This window comes from Lissotriton helveticus, chromosome 11 (assembly GCF_964261635.1).
Source record: "Lissotriton helveticus chromosome 11, aLisHel1.1, whole genome shotgun sequence".
NCBI classification, from domain to species: domain Eukaryota; kingdom Metazoa; phylum Chordata; class Amphibia; order Caudata; family Salamandridae; genus Lissotriton; species Lissotriton helveticus.
The window spans coordinates 21,969,365-21,990,408 of NC_136072.1; the positions used below are offsets into that span (position 1 = coordinate 21,969,365).

The following is a 21,044-nucleotide window of genomic DNA, read 5'->3' on the forward strand; positions in this document are numbered from 1 at the left end:
GTTGGGTCTTTTTACTGAATGTTGTGTCCCTTTACTGAATGTTGCGTCTCTTTACTGAGTGTTGGGTCTCTTTACTGAATGATGTGTCTCTTTACTGAATGATGTGTCTTTTTACTGAATGCTGTGTCTCTGTACTGAATGCTGTGTCTCTCTACTCAATGTTGTGTCTCTTTACTGAATGCTGTGTCTCTCTCCTGAATGCTGTGTCTCTTTACTGAATGCTGTGTCTCTCTACTGAATGCTGTCTCTTTACTCAATGTTGTGTCTCTTTACTGAAAGTTGTGTCTCTACCTAATGCTGTGTCTCTCTACTGAATGTTGTGTCTCTACTGAATGCTGTGTCTCTTTACTGAATGTTGTGTCTCTCTACTGAATGTTGTGTCTCTCTACTGAATGTTGTGTCTCTCTACTGAATGTTGTGTCTCTCTACTGAATGTTGTGTCTCTCCTGAATGCTGTGTCTCTCCTGAATGCTGTGTCTCTCCTGAATGCTGTGTCTCTCCTGAATGCTGTGTCTCTTAACAGAATGTTGTGTCTCTTAACAGAATGTTGTGTCTCTTTACTGAATGTTGTGTCTCTTTACTGAATGTTGTGTCTCTTTACTGAATGTTGTGTCTCTTTACTGAATGTTGTCTCTTAACAGAATGTTGTGTCTCTTTACTGAATGTTGTGTCTCTTTACTGAATGTTGTGTCTCTTTACTGAATGTTGTGTCTCTTTACTGAATGTTGTGTCTCTCTACTGAATGTTGTCTCTCTACTGAATGTTGTCTCTCTACTGAATGTTGTGTCTCTTTACTGAATGTTGTGTCTCTTTACTGAATGTTGTGTCTCTTTACTGAATGTTGTGCCCCTTTACTGAATGTTGTGTCTCTCTACTGAATGTTGGGTCTTTTTACTGAATGTTGTGTCTCTTTACTGAGTGTTGGGTCTCTTTACTGAATGATGTGTCTCTTTACTGAATGATGTGTCTTTTTACTGAATGCTGTGTCTCTGTACTGAATGCTGTGTCTCTCTACTCAATGTTGTGTCTCTTTACTGAATGCTGTGTCTCTCTACTGAATGCTGTGTCTCTCTACTCAATGTTGTGTCTCTCTACTCAATGTTGTGTCTCTTTACTGAATGCTGTGTCTCTCTACTGAATGCTGTGTCTCTCTACTGAATGCTGTGTCTCTTTACTGAATGTTGTGTCTCTTTACTGAATGTTGTGTCTCTTTACTGAATGTTGTGTCTCTTTACTGAATGTTGTGTCTCTCTACTGAATGTTGTCTCTCTACTGAATGTTGTGCCTCTTTACTGAATGTTGTGTCTCTTTACTGAATGTTGTGCCCCTTTACTGAATGTTGTGTCTCTCTACTGAATGTTGGGTCTTTTTACTGAATGTTGTGTCCCTTTACTGAATGTTGTGTCTCTTTACTGAGTGTTGGGTCTCTTTACTGAATGATGTGTCTCTTTACTGAATGATGTGTCTTTTTACTGAATGCTGTGTCTCTGTACTGAATGCTGTGTCTCTCTACTCAATGTTGTGTCTCTTTACTGAATGCTGTGTCTCTCTCCTGAATGCTGTGTCTCTTTACTGAATGCTGTGTCTCTCTACTGAATGCTGTCTCTTTACTCAATGTTGTGTCTCTTTACTGAAAGTTGTGTCTCTACCTAATGCTGTGTCTCTCTACTGAATGTTGTGTCTCTACTGAATGCTGTGTCTCTTTACTGAATGTTGTGTCTCTCTACTGAATGTTGTGTCTCTCTACTGAATGTTGTGTCTCTCTACTGAATGTTGTGTCTCTCTACTGAATGTTGTGTCTCTCCTGAATGCTGTGTCTCTCCTGAATGCTGTGTCTCTCCTGAATGCTGTGTCTCTCCTGAATGCTGTGTCTCTTTACTGAATGCTGTGTCTCTTTACTGAACGCTGTGTCTCTTTACTGAATGCTGTGTCTCTTTACTGAATGTTGTGTCTCTTTACTGAATGTTGTGTCTCTCTACTGAATGCTGTGTCTCTTTACTGAATGCTGTGTCTCTTTACTGAACGCTGTGTCTCTTTACTGAACGCTGTGTCTCTTTACTGAACGCTGTGTCTCTTTACTGAATGCTGTGTCTCTTTACTGAATGCTGTGTCTTTACTGAACGCTGTGTCTCTTTACTGAACGCTGAATGTGTCTCTACTGAACGCTGTGTCTCTTTACTGAACGCTGTGTCTCTTTACTGAACGCTGTGTCTCTTTACTGAATGTTGTGTCTCTTTACTGAATGTTGTGTCTCTCTACTGAATGTGTCTCTCTACTGAATGTGTCTCTCTACTGAATGTGTCTCTCTACTGAATGTGTCTCTCTACTGAATGTGTCTCTCTACTGAATGTGTCTCTCTACTGAATGTGTCTCTCTACTGAATGTTGTGTCTCTTTACTGAATGTTGTGTCTCTTTACTGAATGTTGTGTCTCTTTACTGAATGTGTCTCTCTACTGAATGTGTCTCTTTACTGAATGTTGTGTCTCTCTACTGAATGTTGTGTCTCTCTACTGAATGTGTCTCTCTACTGAATGTTGTGTCTCTCTACTGAATGTGTCTCTCTACTGAATGTTGTGTCTCTTTACTGAATGTTGTGTCTCTTTACTGAATGTTGTGTCTCTTTACTGAATGTTGTGTCTCTTTACTGAATGTTGTGTCTCTTTACTGAATGTTGTGTCTCTCTACTGAATGTGTCTCTCTACTGAATGTGTCTCTCTACTGAATGTTGTGTCTCTTTACTGAATGTTGTGTCTCTTTACTGAATGTTGTGTCTCTCTACTGAATGTGGCTCTCTACTGAATGTGGCTCTCTACTGAATGTGTCTCTCTACTGAATGTGTCTCTCTACTGAATGTTGTGTCTCTCTACTGAATGTTGTGTCTCTTTACTGAATGTTGTGTCTCTTTACTGAATGTTGTGTCTCTCTACTGAATGTGTCTCTCTACTGAATGTTGTCTCTTTACTGAATGTTGTCTCTTTACTGAATGTTGTGTCTCTTTACTGAATGTTGTGTCTCTCTACTGAATGTGTCTCTCTACTGAATGTGTCTCTCTACTGAATGTTGTGTCTCTCTACTGAATGTTGTCTCTTTACTGAATGTTGTGTCTCTCTACTGAATGTGTCTCTCTACTGAATGTGTCTCTCTACTGAATGTTGTGTCTCTTTACTGAATGTTTTGTCTCTTTACTGAATGTTGTGTCTCTCTACTGAATGTGTCTCTCTACTGAATGTGTCTCTCTACTGAATGTGTCTCTCTACTGAATGTGTCTCTCTACTGAATGCTGTGTCTCTCTACTGAATGTTGTGTCTCTTTACTGAATGTTGTGTCTCTTTACTGAATGTTGTGTCTCTTTACTGAATGTTGACACATTGTGATTGAACTTCAAGACTCTTATGATCCGTGTTTTGCTGCCTGAGGTTTCCTCCTTATGTTCTGTATCGTGCTAAGTTCTTGTCCTTTTAATCTTTTTGACACTTTCCTGCCTCAGGCCCTGAATCTGAGCTTTTTAAAGGATTCCTAACTTGCTGAAGGATCAGTGGTGCTTGTTTTAGGCAGAGTTACAAGCAGATTCCTTTTTGTGTCTCACTGTTAACAAATCTATTGTATGTTATGACTGTAAAACATGATTGATAACAGTGTTGCATTTGAAAATAGCTTTCATGACAGCAGGCTTCTTAGAGATTGTTGGTGAGCTGCGTTGAGTTTCACCATTACAGTAGATTTCACAGATTGTTGGTGAGCTGTGGTGAGTTTCACCATTACAGTATATTTCACAGATTGTTGGTGAGCTGTGGTGAGTTTCACCATTACAGTAGACTGCATACACATTGTTGGTGAGCTGACTTGAGTTTCACCACTACAGTAGACTGCATAGAGATTGTTTGTGAGCTGTGGTGAGTTTCACCATTACTGTAGACTGCATAGAGATTGTTGGTGAGCTGCGTTGAGTTTCACCATTACAGTAGATTTCACAGATTGTTGGTGAGCTGTGGTGAGTTTCACCATTACAGTAGATTTCACAGATTGTTGGTGAGCTGTGGTGAGTTTCACCATTACAGTAGACTGCATACACATTGTTGGTGAGCTGACTTGAGTTTCACCATTACAGTAGACTGCATAGAGATTGTTTGTGAGCTGTGGTGAGTTTCACCATTACTGTAGACTGCATAGAGATTGTTGGTGAGCTGCGTTGAGTTTCACCATTACAGTAGATTTCACAGATTGATGGTGAGCTGTGGTGAGTTTCACTATATTCCTTCTCTCGGTCCCTTTCAGATCACTTCATTCAGGTCCTTGTTTGTGAACACGAGTGTGTGCGGGAGCTGGCCACGCGGCCTGGACGCCTTTCTCCTGTCGAGAACTTCCTGCCGCTGCATTACGACTTCCTCCAGTTCGCCTATTACAGAGGTAAGGCTCCACCACGCTTTAGAAAATGTTGGTCACTCTTTGTGCACTATTAAGAAGTACCATCCATTCTTGACTACTCTGAGTGCGCCAACCCTGCTGCATGCACACTCAAGTCTAGCTTGCATCCTCTTAACAACTCAGAGACTTTCCTGTCATACCAGATAAGGGTAATCAATAACATCCTAACATATCTAATCGTCTCCCTAGTTTATTACCAACTCAGTCAACTCGCTCATTTAGTCTTTCAACCACCCCATTATGTTCCGGGTGGTAAATTGACGAGACTCAAGGACTGATCCACCAAGTAATTCACATTGCTTCAGAAACGTATTTTAGAACTCAAAGCCCTCTGAATCCTCAGATCTGCATGCTGTTTTCCTTTGAGTGTATCCTCTGAAGTATACACTGAACTCTTGCGTTGTAGCTGACCATGGGTCCCCGGCCCTCGCTTGTCGTAAAGCCGTTTTTTAAAACTTAAATAAGTTCCATATTTAAGCATCAGAATAAAACATTTGATATCCATTCAACTCAGTGACTGCTGCCAAAGAGAAAGTACAATTGTAATAAGCACATTCCAACATGTGGATGTGCACAACACACAGTCCTCTGGAGATACCCATTTTTTATTGCTGCACGGGGGGGGGGGTACAGTCTGACAATGTCTATGTGAGCCTCTGCTTCCTTAAGTAGAGGGTGGGTGATGTAACGCTGAAGTTGGGGGCAAAATCATGGTACTGAAGAGAGAAGTTTGGATACAGAGAAGCACTTAAACCTAGCAGTGTTGGAATCTGTGACAAGAAGAGTACATAACACGGATGCACACACACACATGCATGCACTCACACCACCCACACACAGGCACGCGCACACACACACACACACACATGAACACATGCCCCCACACACATGTCCTCTCTCTCCACCACTCTCAGGTCAGTGGTGGGACACAAGATTGGTGCTATCACCAGACCCAGCAGGAAGTTTATCGACCTTAGAATGATGAAAGGCTGGGTTAGACCCAACCAGATTGAAACATGTGACCTCCAGGCTGTTTGCAGATCACTGCAGTGGGGACATAGACTCGGGGAGCAATGTGAGCCCCTATACCTGCGGCGAGAGAGCAGAGTTAGGGTTAAGGTGTGGATTGCAGGGATGCAGCAGACCCTAGGTCAGCATACTATTAAAACAGTTGTGTAGGTTAATGCAGAGACTTGTGGGTAATCTCAGTGCCCTCTCTACAGCTCTATTTCCTCTCTCAATCCCAGTATCTCTCTGCTTCTCCCCCTCTTTGCAGCACACTGCTTTGTTTCCTTCTCACCTACCTGTATCTCTCTTCCATCTACGTCTCCTCTTTTAATCTCATCTCTCGCTTTAGCACTCCACTTCACCTCTCTCTCTATTCCTTCTCTCATCTCATTCTTTACCTTACCTCGTTCTCTCTACGTCCCTTCTTTCTTGCTGTACCTCTTCTGTCATTCTGCCCTTCACCTCTTCTCTGTACCCTTTCTACATGCCTCCTCTCATGTTGCCTGTCTCTGCCTCACCCCTCTCCTTACCTAGCATTTTATAGTTTTCTGCCTATCTCACCTTTGTATCTGTCTACCTCTCTCCGCCCCTACCTCCCTCTAATTCACCCTACTTTCTTCTTATCTCTCTCAGCCCCCCTGTATACCCACTCATCTCCCTCTCTCTCTTCTTTTTCTTCATTCTACCACTCCTTACCTATTTCTTCCTCTGTCTACCTCATTGTTTCCTTCTTTTTGACTCTTACCCGTCTTTTGCTACCTTATGTCACTCTCTACCTTTCTACCTTTCCTATCTATCTACCCAGTCTCTGTCTCAGCCTTCTCTCCACCGCTCCTTCATTCTCTTGTCCCTTCCCTTACTCAGAGGGTGGCGGTCACTGTCTGGCCATAGAAGTGAGGAGACGAGGGACAACCAGGGGAAGCAGATTAAGAAGATATTTTTCCGATTTAACCTGATTAAAAGTGAAATTGCTCTGAGCAGCTCTTTGATTTTCACAGTTGCAGGAAGAATGTCAGTTGTGAAAGATTCTTTATTTGTGATTATGGAGATCATGCATCCAGACCTACAATCTTAAGGGCCTTGTTCACTATTCCACTAAGCTTCCATAAGAGGCTTTTAAATGTCCTTCCAACAGTGGGAGGAAGAGGCTGGTTAGACATTGAATTTCATGTAAAATTCTGTTGTTGCAAAACAAAAATATCTAGATCCAAGCACGAAAAGAAATGGCTTTATCAATGCTTGTTCAGGCTTTCTTGTGGCGCTATCTGGCTCGTGGACAATGCGCTGCTTACATTTTTGGCTCTTTCTGCAGGACCTCTTTTCTGAAAGCACGATTATTTATTTATTTATTTATTTATTTATTTATTTAATGTTACAATTCTATGTTGTATGGCATTATTTGGGCTTGAATTAGCAGGAACTGGTAATACATTTGCGTGTTTTCAAACAGGTGCCCCAAAATACGTCTTACCTGGGTCCCCAAAAATCTTTAAAATGGCAAAACCCTTCACTCTTTTATCCCTCCACTATCCTTTTCTCTATAAAAATTAACAGACTAACATGTTCACTTCTCAAATTCCATGTTCCATATTCAACTATACTAATATACTGCCCAAATAACTGAATAACATATCTACTACTCAAATTACTTCATATTTATACTATACTAATTTTCAACACTAATCCTTTATGGGTTCCGGAGTGGCGTGCTACTCGCCAAAAAGCGCTTCAACACCCATCAGGGGTAACAAGTGCTATATGAATGCAAATCTTTCTTCCCCTTTTATCCATCCGCTATCCTTCTCACTTTCATCTATCCTTCTGCTATAATTCCAAATCCAAATAACTGACTAACCTATCCACCACTTAAAATGTACTTGCATGTTTCACTATACTAATTCAACACTAATCCTCTGTGGGTCCCGGAGTAGCGTGCTACCCGCCGAAAAAGCGCTTCGACGCCTCGTCAGGGGTAGTAAGTGCTATATAAATGCAATTACAATACAATACAATACAATACTAGGGGAGAGGGTGGGGGTGTGGGCGATACCTCCCAGTCAGCCTTGCATTGCAGGTGTCTGTTGGCTTCCTTGGTTCAGGCCATTGTGTGAGACCCCCACAATTCTTAATATATGTTAGTTCTCACTCCCCCGTCTTATTGAGAAGTCCCATCATGCCTCTTTGTGAAGATAGTCTAGTTTTGTCCCCATCACAAACCCCACTATTCACTCTTTGGGGCGCTTAAGCCTCATGCACCATTGATGCTATGGGTCACGGTCACCCCTGCCCTTTTACCCTCAACGTCTGACCTCTCAGCACCATCTCTTTGCTCTGTTTAATGGTGGCTTGTGAGGTGTGTGAGAATAATTGAATCACATGTGCCTTTACTTGTATTGTGCCCCTATGCCCGACAGCCTCCAGCTTGTGGTCTTTAATCTCTTCACCTTTGAGAGTCAGAATTTAGCTGGAGCATCACTTCTCCTCCAAGGAAGGTAAGGTGGGTGTTCTCAGGTGAAAGCAGCATTTGTGTCCCTCTGCGGTTACCTCTGGGAGATTCTCTACCCTTATTGTGTCCATTGTACCCCCTTCCTCTCTGGGACTCCCAGCAGCTGCAGATAATTTCACTACTCTCAACATTTCAGAAAACCAATGAGTATCCACCTAGGTAAAATACTGGTCTAAGCCGGATCTTCCATTGGAACGCATTGAACGTCTCGTTGCGTTGTTGATGCTCGTGACTGTGAAAAGCGCCGCGTCGTGGTCTTTAATGGAGGGTCGCATGAGGGTTTGCCGTAGGCTGGGCCGCCACTTTGTGTCTTTCTCTTGTTTCCATGGTCCTCACTCTCGCCTTGTGTCGTGGTTCTCGTAGTTGGTGATTACGTGAAGGCTCTGGAGTGCGCCCGATCCTACCTCTTGTTCCACCACGGAGACAAGGACGTGTCCGAGAATGTTGCCTACTATGAAAGCCTACTGCCGGAGTCGATGAATCCAGAGGATGTCCAGCCAAGAGAGGTGAGAGCATGCAATGAAATCTAACCAACATCCGTTCCAAAATCATCTTAAAGGGGCCCATAAGGATACCAGAGATGAATCTATCATGGGCCCAGTTGGATATACCAAAACATGCATCAGTGAGTGAAACTAAACCAGGAGCCTGTAAACCCCAGCAAGGCTCCTACCATCCTCAGTAGAAATATACCTTTTGGGAAACCTCAGTAGAGTCCTTTTCTTCTTTCTTTGCTTGGTTTGTTTGTGTACAACCAGAAAGACTAGTATGTGTGCACCCTGGAACCACAACATGTGCTTTTGTCCAATACACAGTAGTTTTTGTGGTTTTGCAACAGTAGAGTGTACGCGAGCCATCCCCTTTTGAACCTCTTCACGCCACTTCTCCGTTTTGCAGCTTCCTCCTTGTGTTGTTGTGAAAACTTGCTCACTTTCATAGACTGGTGCTCAGGAGGGGGAAACATCCTTTACAATGCAACTTTTACCACGCAGTGCCTTTACGACACAACTTTTACAACGCAAACCATTACAACGCATTGTGCTGGTGGGCGCTCTAGGATAGGGAATACGTTTAATTTACTGTCCAACACCTTCCCTAGTATCCACGGGGACTGGAGTTGGAATAGTAAATTAAACTATTCACTATCCAGCACCCCAAAGCGCTATGCGTTGTAAAGGTATGCGATGTAAAAACCGCGTTGTAAAGGCATGCGATGTAAAAGTATGCGTTGTAACGTCATACATCCCTCAGGAGGTAAACACAGGTACTCTGACAGTCAGCCTTGTACGCAGAACTTCCGGTGTGGAACTTCGATCCGTGCAGGTTATGAATTCTGCTCATCCTTTACGAGAGCCTCATACTGTGTCGAAAACGTGTATTAATGCAGAAATGTATATTTATTTGAGATTGAGAAACATCCATACTATTCAGAGGATGACATACACCCTTTTCTCCCTGCAGGAGGCGGTAGGGTTTGTGAAGCGCCATGAACTGGAATCTGAAGTCATACAGATGGCGGCGGCAGGCCTGGGCTTTGACTATGTAGAGCCGGTAAGGCGACGTGGTCCCACAGTCTGACCCCCAGCAATTGTATTGTATTGTATTGTAATTGCATTTATGTAGCGCTTACTACCCCTGACGAGGCGTCAAAGTGCTTTTTCGGCGAGTAGCACGCTACTCCGGGACCCATAGAGGATTAGTGTTGAATTAGTATAGTGAAACATGCGAATACATTTTAAGTGCTGGATAGGTTGGTCAGTTATTTGGATTTGAAATGATAGCAGAAGGATAGAGGAGGAAAAAAGTTTTGTATTTATAGAGCGCTTGTTACCCCAGAACTGTGCACAGAGACCCAGGACATCAGGGAATTGTGGTGTACCAGAAACTCACCTCAGTACCTAGAAAACCCCTACCAGCTAGCATCAGTGTCACATCAGCTCTTCGTCCTGCGGACGGTCCCTCTGTCCATCTCAGACCATGTCCCACTGGGGCGTGTGTCCAGCTTTGGTGAGCGAAGCATTCTCGGTCAGAGAACAAAAATGTCTGAAACTCCCTGTCAGGCTTTTGGTCCACTAAGTAAAACTGTGCTAAATAACTCCTTTACCGCTCGTGTCCGGGAGACATAAGTACCATGGCAGCCCCATGAGATGCCGAGAGTTCCTATTTGGACATTGAATGACCAAGAGTTGGGTAGCCGAGCAATCAAGGCTTTCTTAGAAGGTGGTGACTCTTCAGTACTAGGATACCATACAGCACAAGGCAAGAACACGCAAATAAGGATACCGACCAATCAGAGACCCTGTTTTAAAAGAGTACACACCGTTGTTTAGAATAGTCAAACGTAGAGCAGTAGGAAGTAGGACAGACACAAAAATCAGAAGGTTTTGGTCTCTAGCGGTGCGTGATACAAACCCATACCATGTTATCATCTGTGAGTTTATGGGTGGTAGTCATCTTTTTTTTTTTACCATCTTCATTGGCATTTTGATATTCAGACAAACGTCTCAGGTAACAACTCAGCGTACAATAAGTGAACCGGCGTAGACCGCACTGGAGCAGTTATCCGGGTCTTAGCATCAGGGCTACACCTCTCCGCAGGACTCTTATTGCAGATGAGTGGCCATAGGTAGTGGAAGAGGTGTGGCGCCGCGGCCAGGGCGACTGACGCTGGAATCTGGGGACCACGGTTCGATCCCCGGCTCCGGCGGCAGGTTAGCCCAGCACCATGTGACTCTGGGCAATAGCTCGCTTAATCTTCCCGACGGCCCCCCAGCGCCTAGAGACCCTTACGGGTGATTGTGCGCTTTACAAATGTGGACTTTTACTTTTAGAGCTTGTGAGGAGGGAATGGAGCTGCAGTGCTCCTCTACAATCAACCACGTAGAAGGGAACAAGTTCAACCACGGCTGGAGGGCGGAGGGCAGCGTGGCCATCGCAAACCTAGATATCACATCCCAGAGGTGAGAGGAGAATGTATAGTTTGAGGGATGCTGCTGCCATAGAAGGGGAGGAAGAGGTAAAGAAATATAGAATATAGATTTGAAACTGGGCCAGGACAAGTAGGTTGGCACTACTGGGTCTATGGTGGCAGCGTCTCGTCTTTGAGACATCTTTGAAGGTTAATAGCAAGTCATCCCAGTCCCTATGGATTGGATGTTCCCTCAGCCTCTGGCCTCCTCTCTATGTAGGGCCCTACTTTCTGCCTCAGCCCATTCTATGGTGGCTTGGCGCCAAGTCTCACATGTGGGAAGGGTCACTGCCTCCATCACACAGTGGGCGCCCAAGGGCAAGATCCCGAAGAGGGCTGCCGCCTTGATCTTTTTAGGTCTCTCATCTAATCCCAAGGCACACACTTCACAAGACTCTACGTTCACTGCCCAGTAACAAGGGTTCCCCTATGTCGATCTCCCAAGTGTCTCAGAGAGACTTAAACAATAAATGTATGTGATGCTGGTGGCATGCTATAACCCCATAATGTGTCTTCTGCCATTTCCTTTTGCAAAGAGGGTTTGAATGAGGAGTGTCTCAGAGATTCTACATCAGTGATGGACAATGTAGCCCATAGATTTTGCGTCTGGGCTCCGTACGTCAGTAACTCCATTCTGTGGATGTCATCTAGTAGGTCTTTGTCAGCGATGTATGTTTTGATACCCAGGTAGCAGTAAGAGGCACATTCTCCCTTGACAGGGCCGTGTCTTAGTTCTAGGCGACTGCGCGATGTTGAGGTGTAGTGGGAACAAGCAAGACTTTTCCAGTTGACGTGTAGCCCGGAAACATCACCAAAGTCTTCGAGAGTCTGGGCTAGGTTAGTATAGTCCCCCTGAATGTCTTTTATAAGAAGCAGGAAGTCATAAGCGTACAGTGACACAACATGCTCCCGGTCAGCGCCTTGAGACGCTCACAGGTGAGTACCCCGCTCTTTACAAAACCCTGATTGATTAATTGATTGAAATGAGCAGTTTGTCCATGGTGAGTGCAAATAGCAAAGGGGGGACGCGGCATTCCTACTAACTTCAAAAGCGAGTGAAATTAACTTATCTACGTTGACTTGGACCACAGGTTCTGTGCAGAGCAAACAGATCAACAGTACGGTGTGTTTCCCGAAGCCAAACTTGGCCAGTACGCTAACGAGATAATCCAATGTCAAGGTGTCGAGTGCCTTTTCCTTGTCTAGGTTTTGGTAGACACACCAAAGCCACATTGACAGGGCTGTTTCCATTACTCTATACAGCCTACTCATGTTCTGGATGTATTCCTTCGAGGAATATAACCTTTCTGATCCAAGTGGATGAGTTGGGGACACACACAGAGAATACCGCCTGCTAGAACTTTACTAAAGATTCTGTGGTCAGAATTCAAGATGGCTGTCCGCCTATACAAAGTTGGGTCTGTGGGAATACACCCAGGCTTCAGTATTGAGACTAAGGGGCTAATTACAAGTATAGGTGGCATTTAGCAAACCTTGTAAATAACGATAACACGGGGTAAGTTATTTATCGAGTGCAATAAATAACTCCTATTTAAGAGTCATTGAGGAATAGCATGTGGAATTTGGTGTTTAAGGCAACAAAATCCTCATGGTACGGTAAATATCATACACATTTCCGATGTTAAATTTCGGCAAGTTTGACCTGCTGAAATATAACGAAACTTGAGGTATTTGACGCATCTGATAATTATCGGATGTTTTGAATATCTTTTAACTCATAATTTCTAGCAATGTGTAAACAGGGATTTACACGCTGGTCGGAATATAATGAGTAACACATAATCAAGCCCCAGAAAGGGTCAGTGGTAACGTGCCTTGAGCGATCGCCTTCTCATACATGAGGACCAATTTGGAGGCCGAAACGTGTCGACAGAGGGTTTTTAAAGCTTCACCGGAAGCCCATCAGTACCCAGGGCCTTACCACAGGTCAGATCTCATATGGCACCTTTAGTATAGTTTGTACTTTTTAACATCGAATGTCATTTAAATGTAACTAGTAATATGTAATTTAGGGGTGTCCTTTGGTCCTAACAACTCAACAGCCCATACAAAGCTAGAATGTAGGACCTTGTATCTTACTTAAGTAGGATGTACACATCCATGTTGTATGTAGTGCCTTTTATTACAGGCCACATGCACTGAAATGCCCCCTGCAGAACTCAGTAGTACTCAGAGAACCACACCTCACTTCTGACTGCTTTGGTGATGGTCTGAGGAGAAAGGAGGGGGTGGGAGGAGCTTGAATGTGACCTAGGGGTTCAAACACTTTCAGGGAATAACCCCAGTGGGAGAGCTGTGTTTGCTGCTGGGACAGGACTCTTAAGGGTTCAGAATAGCAAATACTTTTTTTTTCAAAAAGAGCAGTGCAGCTATGGAAAGGATTACCCAGCAGAAGAGGTGGCTTCAAAAACAGCAACATTCATTTAAACCACAAGCCTGGAGCACACTCAGAATTGTGACATTTCATAAGGGATCCAAAATGATCCAAAATGCAGAACACTTCAGAATTTAGTTATGCATTTTTGAGCCAAATTATTTTTTAATCAGTCAGCCGTATTCACAAAGCTTCAAATTTGCTTTGCTTCGTTTATTGCCCAATAACAAATGTGTTTGTGTTGAAGTTCGTGCTTTTAAACAGGCTATAAAGGAAATTTTGATTAAAAATGTGAGATGAACCCGAGTCCCATCTGCTTGCGCAGAAGCGTGGTACCCGCAGACCTACATCTCATCACCACGTGACCATGCAAGTTCCACCTACAAAGAGGGAGCTACGACCTTCCTAATATCCCCCACAACTATTTAAAGTTATTGGAGTGTAAAACCTACACCAGGGAGTGGGTCTTCCAGACTGGGGATGCCATGGAACAGGCGCGTTTGAGGATATTCACAAACCTGCTTTCAACTCATTCCTGGCCTGTCAGTGGTCAGAGGTTTTACTCTCTGAAAGGCAGAAGGGGTTTCAATATTCACTATTTGTTTCTTGTTTCAATGAAAAGCAGAATAATGAAATCTGTAAATCAGAATCTGGGAGTGCGTGTGTGTAGGTGTGTGGGTGTGTGAGTGTCAGAACCAGTTCCAGTTTTAACTGTGTAATATAGCCTTATAGCCCACCGTAGCAGGCAATACCGTATATTAAATGCCCTCTCTTCGGCTCGGGCCTTTAACAAGGGAGAGGGACTTTAATAGCCGGTATAGCCAAGCTACGAAGGGCTATAAGGCTATTAGAACATTCTGCCACTAGAGGGCAGAATGTTGTAACAAAAAAGAACAAAGCCTTATGGGAGCGCGAGGGGATTGGAATCCCCTCAGGGTCCCTGAAGCTTTTGTTTACAGCCAGAGCTGTGAACAAAGAAACATTGGAATGTTGGAGCTCCAGGCTTATACCAGCCATTATAAGCCCAGAGCACTCCATTGTTTTCAATGGAGCTCCCAACATTCCAATGTTCTAATTATAATTGATTATGAAAATTTTCTGATTGTGAATGTTACTCAGCAGCAGATTATCACTAACTTACATTTTATTTCCTTTCTTGGGACAGGAGTTCTGGGTCAGCACTGGACTTCGGCAAGATGAGAACAGGTACCACCAAATCATTCACATAATGTAGTTTTTCTTTTGCCAGCAATCATTAGAAGCTGCTCTCACCAAATGTGTCCGTTTCTATCATTTCACTACAGACCAGCTTCATCTGCCTGCTGTAGGTGCTAATGAAGCAAGTGCCTGGCCATAGCACCTGGTTGGTCGGTGTCTACACTGTGCCACTTGATTTTACTATGTTGTTGGTGCTGTGGCTTGATTAGGGGTGGGCGGAATTTGCATAGGTACACTACGCAAAACTCAGCGAAACGGTAACAAATCTCCGTGAACAAACAAAAGTTCTGCGATCACGCAGACTTGCTTGTACTGCCCGTTCGTGATGCTTTTTTCCTGTTCGCGAACACTGTTTGCGTGCTCGGGGAGAAATATTTCACAAACACGCATTTTGAAAGAGCGAACAAGCAAAACATTCCGCGAAGCCGCGGTACACAGAATTTTTGGCAATTCTGCGTTCTCCGTGGAACACAATTACCCAAATTCCGCGAACAGAACAGAATTTACAGCCCAGGCCTAGGCTTGATAGTGTAGCTCCTACAGGTATTTTCTGCTTCTCAGTTTCCCACACATGGAATCATGGCGCCTCCAGGTGCCTTCTGTGTGCATTATTGACATACATTACTTCTGAGCCCATGTGATGTCAGTATACTGCACGTGTGGCCTGCTATGCTAGTTTTTTATTTCAATATTTTTTGTGTGCAATCCATTGAGGTCTATTTTTAATTCCTTATGTTGCATTACATAACCTGCCGCAGTCAATTATACATTTGCACGCTGCCAACTTCACTAAAACTGAAGAACTAAAACGTATGTGGTACAATAGAATCAATTTCACAGCATATCTAAAAGCCACAAGCCCATGTAACTGCCACAGACTCTCTGTTAATGTGTTCCAGAGTCTGGATCGGTGGTCGCTTCAGCTCTCATAAAAGGAGGTAGCTAGGGATAAACAACTCTAGTTTGAAGAAGGACGAGCCCTAGACGAGCAGGGAGTGTGTTGTTCTTCACGTACTAGGGCCAGGTACTAGGGCCAGGCTGCGCAAACATTTAAAAACTTATGCCCGAAGGGCACCCAGGCGTCCTCAAGAAGCCTGTCTAGAGCATATCTCATATCTGAGACGTGTTCTCGTAATTCTAGACCAGTGATCCATTGAGCTGCAGGAATGGCAGAATATAGCGGCTTTTACTGCATAAAAAGCAACATTTTTGCAGTCCAGGTTGGAATTAACTAAAGCTTCCACTCTCATAGGATGAAATCCTTGAGAACAAGCAGTGAGACTGGGACAATCTGAAATAACATGAAAAACATTCCTGGAGCACTCAGCAATCCCAGCATTCAATCTCACGTCAGAACCCCACCGGAAGCACGCCATGCTGCTCTTTTGGCAAAACTTATTTAAGTTCTGATTCATTGATTGTATGAGATGCATTGCTGACGGATGATGGCGAATTGTCTCCAACTGAACAGCGATAAAACAGATAGATTGTTGTTCGGCAAAGCCCAGCACCTCTGGTCACCTGACTGGTGGTCTTCTGGACTCGGTTCAGCTCCCTCTCTCAGGCAAGCCGTGAAAAATCTGGACGACAAATTAGATCTGGCGCTTTCTATGAAAGACTATATGTCTGCAATCTGTGGGGCGTGCTTTGCAACCATGCGGCTACCGAGCAAAGTCTTCCCCTGTTCACCACCATCCTCTGGAAGGAAAACTCTGGTCCAGCCCCTAGTCGTAAGATGCCTGATCTATAGTGTCCAAACTTCGGGTGGTGCAAAATACGGCAGCACGGCTGGCTGTAACCTTCCAGCTGGCTCTCCCTCCGCTCCAATTCTGAGAACCCTACATTGGCTACTGGTCAGAAAACACACTGTTTTTAAGATCTGTTGCCTCACCCACATGTCTTTGATGGGCAAAGCCCCAACTTATTTAAGGGACAAATTGCGTCACTGCTGCCCCACTAGAACTCTTGGATCCAGCGATAAAGCTCTTCTGACCATTCCTCGCATCCGCTCGTCCAAATTCGGTGGCAAATGTTTTTCCTTTACCACCCACTCGGCTTGGTATCAACTTCTGTACCATCTCCGCACCATCTCCGCAGTTGTTCTGACTTTCCCAAGTTTACAAAAACTCTTGAAGACCTGGTTGTTCTAGTCTGTTGTGGTTTCCTGTGTTTGGCCACGCGCCGAGCTATACCTGCAAGGATGAGTCATTGCGTTATATTCAGCGAAAATAACATAACTGTAGTATAGAAGTTGGATGGACAACAAGTCAGTTTGTAGATCAGGTTTATTAAGCTTAGGAGAAGCACAGCGACAGGCAACAGGCAAAGCTATCAACTGCCAGAAGGCAACATTCTACAACAAAGCTATAGAACATAAGAACACAGGGGTTCTAACTACAGGTGCCAGGAAGGCACAAAACAGTGAATACTACATTATCCTCTTTTCTGTAAAACAAAAGAAGAAGCGTTCGTACTAGGAGAAGGAGGGGAGGAAAGGAAAGAAAGGAAAAGAAGAAGGAAAAGAAAAGAGAAGAGAAGTAGCTAGAAAGTTAGAATGGAAATCAGAGGAAGAAGAAAGCACAACTGGTAGTGAAGGAGAAAAACAGAAGCAAAAGGTTATCTGAACCTGGCAGGAACCTTACACACTCTATGACTCCTGCGAGGTCCTGGAACAGAAGCATCAACAACATTTCTACCATTTCCATTAATAGCAACTTTACTAAAACGTTTGTCACTTGAAACAGAGTTGGGATTGGACTGAGAAACACCAGTGTAAGCATCATCACTACTAATTTTAACAATTTTACAGATGTTCCACCAATCCTTATTATTCACACGTACAGCATTTCCACAGACCTTGTCCACTACAAGTGGCTGAGAGAATTTGCTCCTACCCTTAGTGACATGAACAGGATTTTTAATCCGAACCACATCACCGACACAGATGTCATGGGCAGCAGATCTCTTCCTTTCATCAAAATAGGTTTTCTGCTTCTTCTGAGCTTCAGAAACATTGTCTCTGACAAAAACATCAACTCCATCCATAACATTCATTTTTACCCACTTGGACATCCAACCCGGACAAATTTTGGTGGAGGGTTTCCTACCCCTCAGGAGCTCAAAGGGGGAAACTCCAGTGGAAGAATGAGCTGTTGTACGATAAAACCATAACATGGAACGCACAGCATTCTCAACCACACACTTGCTGGCAATGGCCCACTGGATACAGTTGTTGAGAACGCGGTTCATCCTCTCAACGAGGCCATTGGCCTGGGGGTGGTAAAGGGAACTTTTCTTATGTGTCACACCACCTTGCTTGAGGAAAGATTCAAACTCACAACTGACAAATTGGACACCATTGTCAGTCATGACAACAGAAGGAAACCCCTCTCTCAAGAAGATGTCTTTCAAAAAGGAAATTACATTAGCAGAGGAGGCTTCACTGACGAAGCGAATTTCCGGCCATTTGGAGTAGTAATCAATGGCAACAATGGCAAAACGGGAACAAGAGGGTAAAAGATAAAAAGGACCAACCAGATCAATCCCAATTTTTTCCCACGCCCTTTCCGGAAGTTGTACGGGCTCCATAGGGGGAGACCTAACCTTATGGCTTTTATCTGAGGACTTGCAAATGACACAGTTGTCAACCAGAGAATCAACACACACGTCCATCTGCGGCCACCAGAACACATCTCTCAACCTACGTTTGGTGAAGGTCTTCCCTAAATGCCCTTCATGTGCACCATCCACCAGACGCTTCCGCAAGCTCTCAGGGGGAATAAGCCTCCCACACCGCATGAGAATGCCATCTTCAACAGTGAGCTCGTCAGCAACCTTGACAAAAGTTTGGAAAGGACCAGTAACATTCTTTTCTTTGGGCCACCCAGACTTCAGATAGTCGACAACCTGTAGGAGAACCGCATCCTTCAATAACTCTTTTTTCCACTCACCCTCACTGATTGCACACATGCCTTCAAGATCCAAACCCGCAACAAAACAATCCTCAAGATCTTCATCTTTTTCAACCTCGGAGTCATTATCAGTTAAAGGAAATCGAGAAAAATAGTCGGCTCTGACATTCTTTGAGCCTGGCAGATAAACAACCTTAAAATCATACTGAAGAAGCTTAGTGGACAGCCTCGCAATTCTAGGGGTGTGCTCCTTAATCTTTTCCCCGGACAAAATAGAAACTAGGGGACTGTGATCAGTGCGAATAGTGAAATGACTTCCCCAGAGATAAGGATTGAACTTCCTGACCGCCCACCAACAAGCCAAAAGCTCTTTCTCAATGACAGAGAAGTTAACTTCTGCCCCACGCAGTACCCTTGAGGCATATGCGATAGTGTTGTCAACTTGTCCATTCCTCTGAGTAAGAACAGCCCCAAGTCCAAACCCACTCGCATCAACAGTCACAACACACTCCTTGTTGGGATCGAAGGGTTTGAGAATACTTTCCCCAACAAGCTGAGATTTGATCCACTTGAAAATTTCTTGGCAATTTTCATCCCAAACAAAAGGCACACTTTTCTTTAACATGTTAGTCAAAGGTTGAACCTTTGACGCGTAGTCTTTGATGAATCTTGAGTAAAATTCACTGAGACCAATGAAAGATTTTAGCCCAGATTTGTCGGCAGGTGGAGGAGCATCAACAATGGCTTTCACTAAGCCAGGACGTGGTTCCACACCTGCATGAGAAACAACATGACCCAGAAATTCCATCTTTTCTTTTAAGAAAACACATTTCTCTTTCTTTAAAACAATACCCTTTTCTTGCATGATTTCCAGGACCTGATTTAAGGAAAAGTCATGATCCGCCTTGTTCTCGCCAAAAATCAAAACATCATCCTGGAAGACAATCACTCCAGGAGTGTCCTTAAACATCTGACTCATCAACCTTTGGAAAACTGCGGCCGCTGACGCAAGGCCAAACGGCATCCTACAGTACTGAAAACTGCCAAAGGGGGAGACAAATGCAGTCAGATGTCTAGAAGATTGACTCAACACCACCTGGTGATAAGCGGAGGCTAAGTCCAGCTTTGTGTACCACCTTGCCCCCCTTGTAAGGGACAACAAATCTGTGATTTTTGGTAAGGGGTGTGAATCAATCCAGATGTTCTTATTGAGACTACGCAAATCCACACAGACGCGCAAATCCCCATTCCTTTTTCTGGCGACAACAAGAGGAGACAACCACAAGGACGACTCAATGGGTTCTATGACTCCCTTTCTGCATAAACCCATCAACTCCTTTTCTAAATCATCCCTCACGCTTAAAGGAACACTCCTCACTTTATGTTTTACGGGAATGGCACCATCCTTTACTCTAATTTCGTGGTTGAAACCCTTAATGATGCCAAGGCTATTCCCGAAGACTCTTGGGAATCTGGAAATTAAACTCTCAATATTGTCACCTGAAACAATAACAGCTAAACTCTCCACATTATCACAAGATTCCTCAATACTGATCTGTTCTTTGGATCCTGGTCTAAGGATGATCTTGAACAAACCCTGGTGGAACCAACCCAAAATGTTTAGGCCCTTCAATGAAACGTACACCTTACCAAAGATCCTCCTTCCCCTGAACTGAATAATGTCTTCAAAAAACCCCAGAAGAGCAATTTTACGCCCTTCATAAGAAACAGGAGTCCTGTCAGGAGGTAGGAGGTTCCTTTCAGGCCAAGTTACATCAAACAATTTTTGTGTAATCATAGTTACTCTAGCCCCAGAGTCCACCAAAAGGGTAATCATCTTGTCACCCACACCAAAATCTTCGATAGGATCAACACAATCAGATGGATCCCCAATAATGACCCCATCGTCTCGTACTACTACGACCATGTCTCTAAGGTCATCTTGGATACCATTCATAGAGTCGGAGTCATCATCAGTATTTCCATAGGACTCTGAGACATTCCCAATGGTGTTGACGGTACTCAGACTCTGAGATTTGTTGCTGAAAGTAGGATTTCCCTGTTTAGAGACTTGGCAAATTTTTGCGAAATGACCAAACTTCCCACAGTTCCGACATGTAGAGTTCCTGGCAGGGCAAAACTTGTTGTTTTTATTGTGGGAAGAATTTCCACATCTGTAACAAATGTCATTTCTTGAAAAAGCATTTCTCTCAAAACGCTGAGAACCAGGAGCGTTGTTTCTATCAAAACGTTGACTGCCAACCACTTTACTGTCCTTGTTCTCCTTGGTTCTAACTATCGAAACTCCCTCATCACATTTCTTTTCAAGTTCCTTTACTTCTTTTTTTGACAGCTCTATACTCTTGGCCATACGAATAGTCTCTTCAAGTGTGGGATTGCCCATAGTTAGAAGCTTCTGCTGAATAGACTTATCGGAGCACTTACAAACATATTGATCCCTAATTAATTGCTCTCGAAAGCCTTCAAATTCACATTCGGCACTTAGTTGTCTTAGGCAAGAAATATACGTCTCAACATCCTCCCCAGACAATTGTTCTCTTTTGAAAAATTTGTGTCTTATAACGACGAGACTTGGCTTGACATCGAAACGT

At 43.8% G+C, this 21,044-nt stretch overlaps 1 protein-coding gene across 1 annotated transcript in view; it reads left to right on the plus strand.

Moving 5' to 3' along the window:
- P3H2 (prolyl 3-hydroxylase 2) overlaps window positions 1–21,044 on the plus strand; it is a 340,022-nt gene that overhangs the window by 209,228 nt on the left and 109,750 nt on the right. The window contains exons 6-9 of the mRNA XM_078667931.1: window positions 4,277–4,408; window positions 8,304–8,446; window positions 9,402–9,491; window positions 14,469–14,509. Coding sequence (XP_078524057.1) covers window positions 4,277–4,408; window positions 8,304–8,446; window positions 9,402–9,491; window positions 14,469–14,509 — 406 coding nt within the window. The remainder of the gene's footprint in view (window positions 1–4,276; window positions 4,409–8,303; window positions 8,447–9,401; window positions 9,492–14,468; window positions 14,510–21,044) is intronic.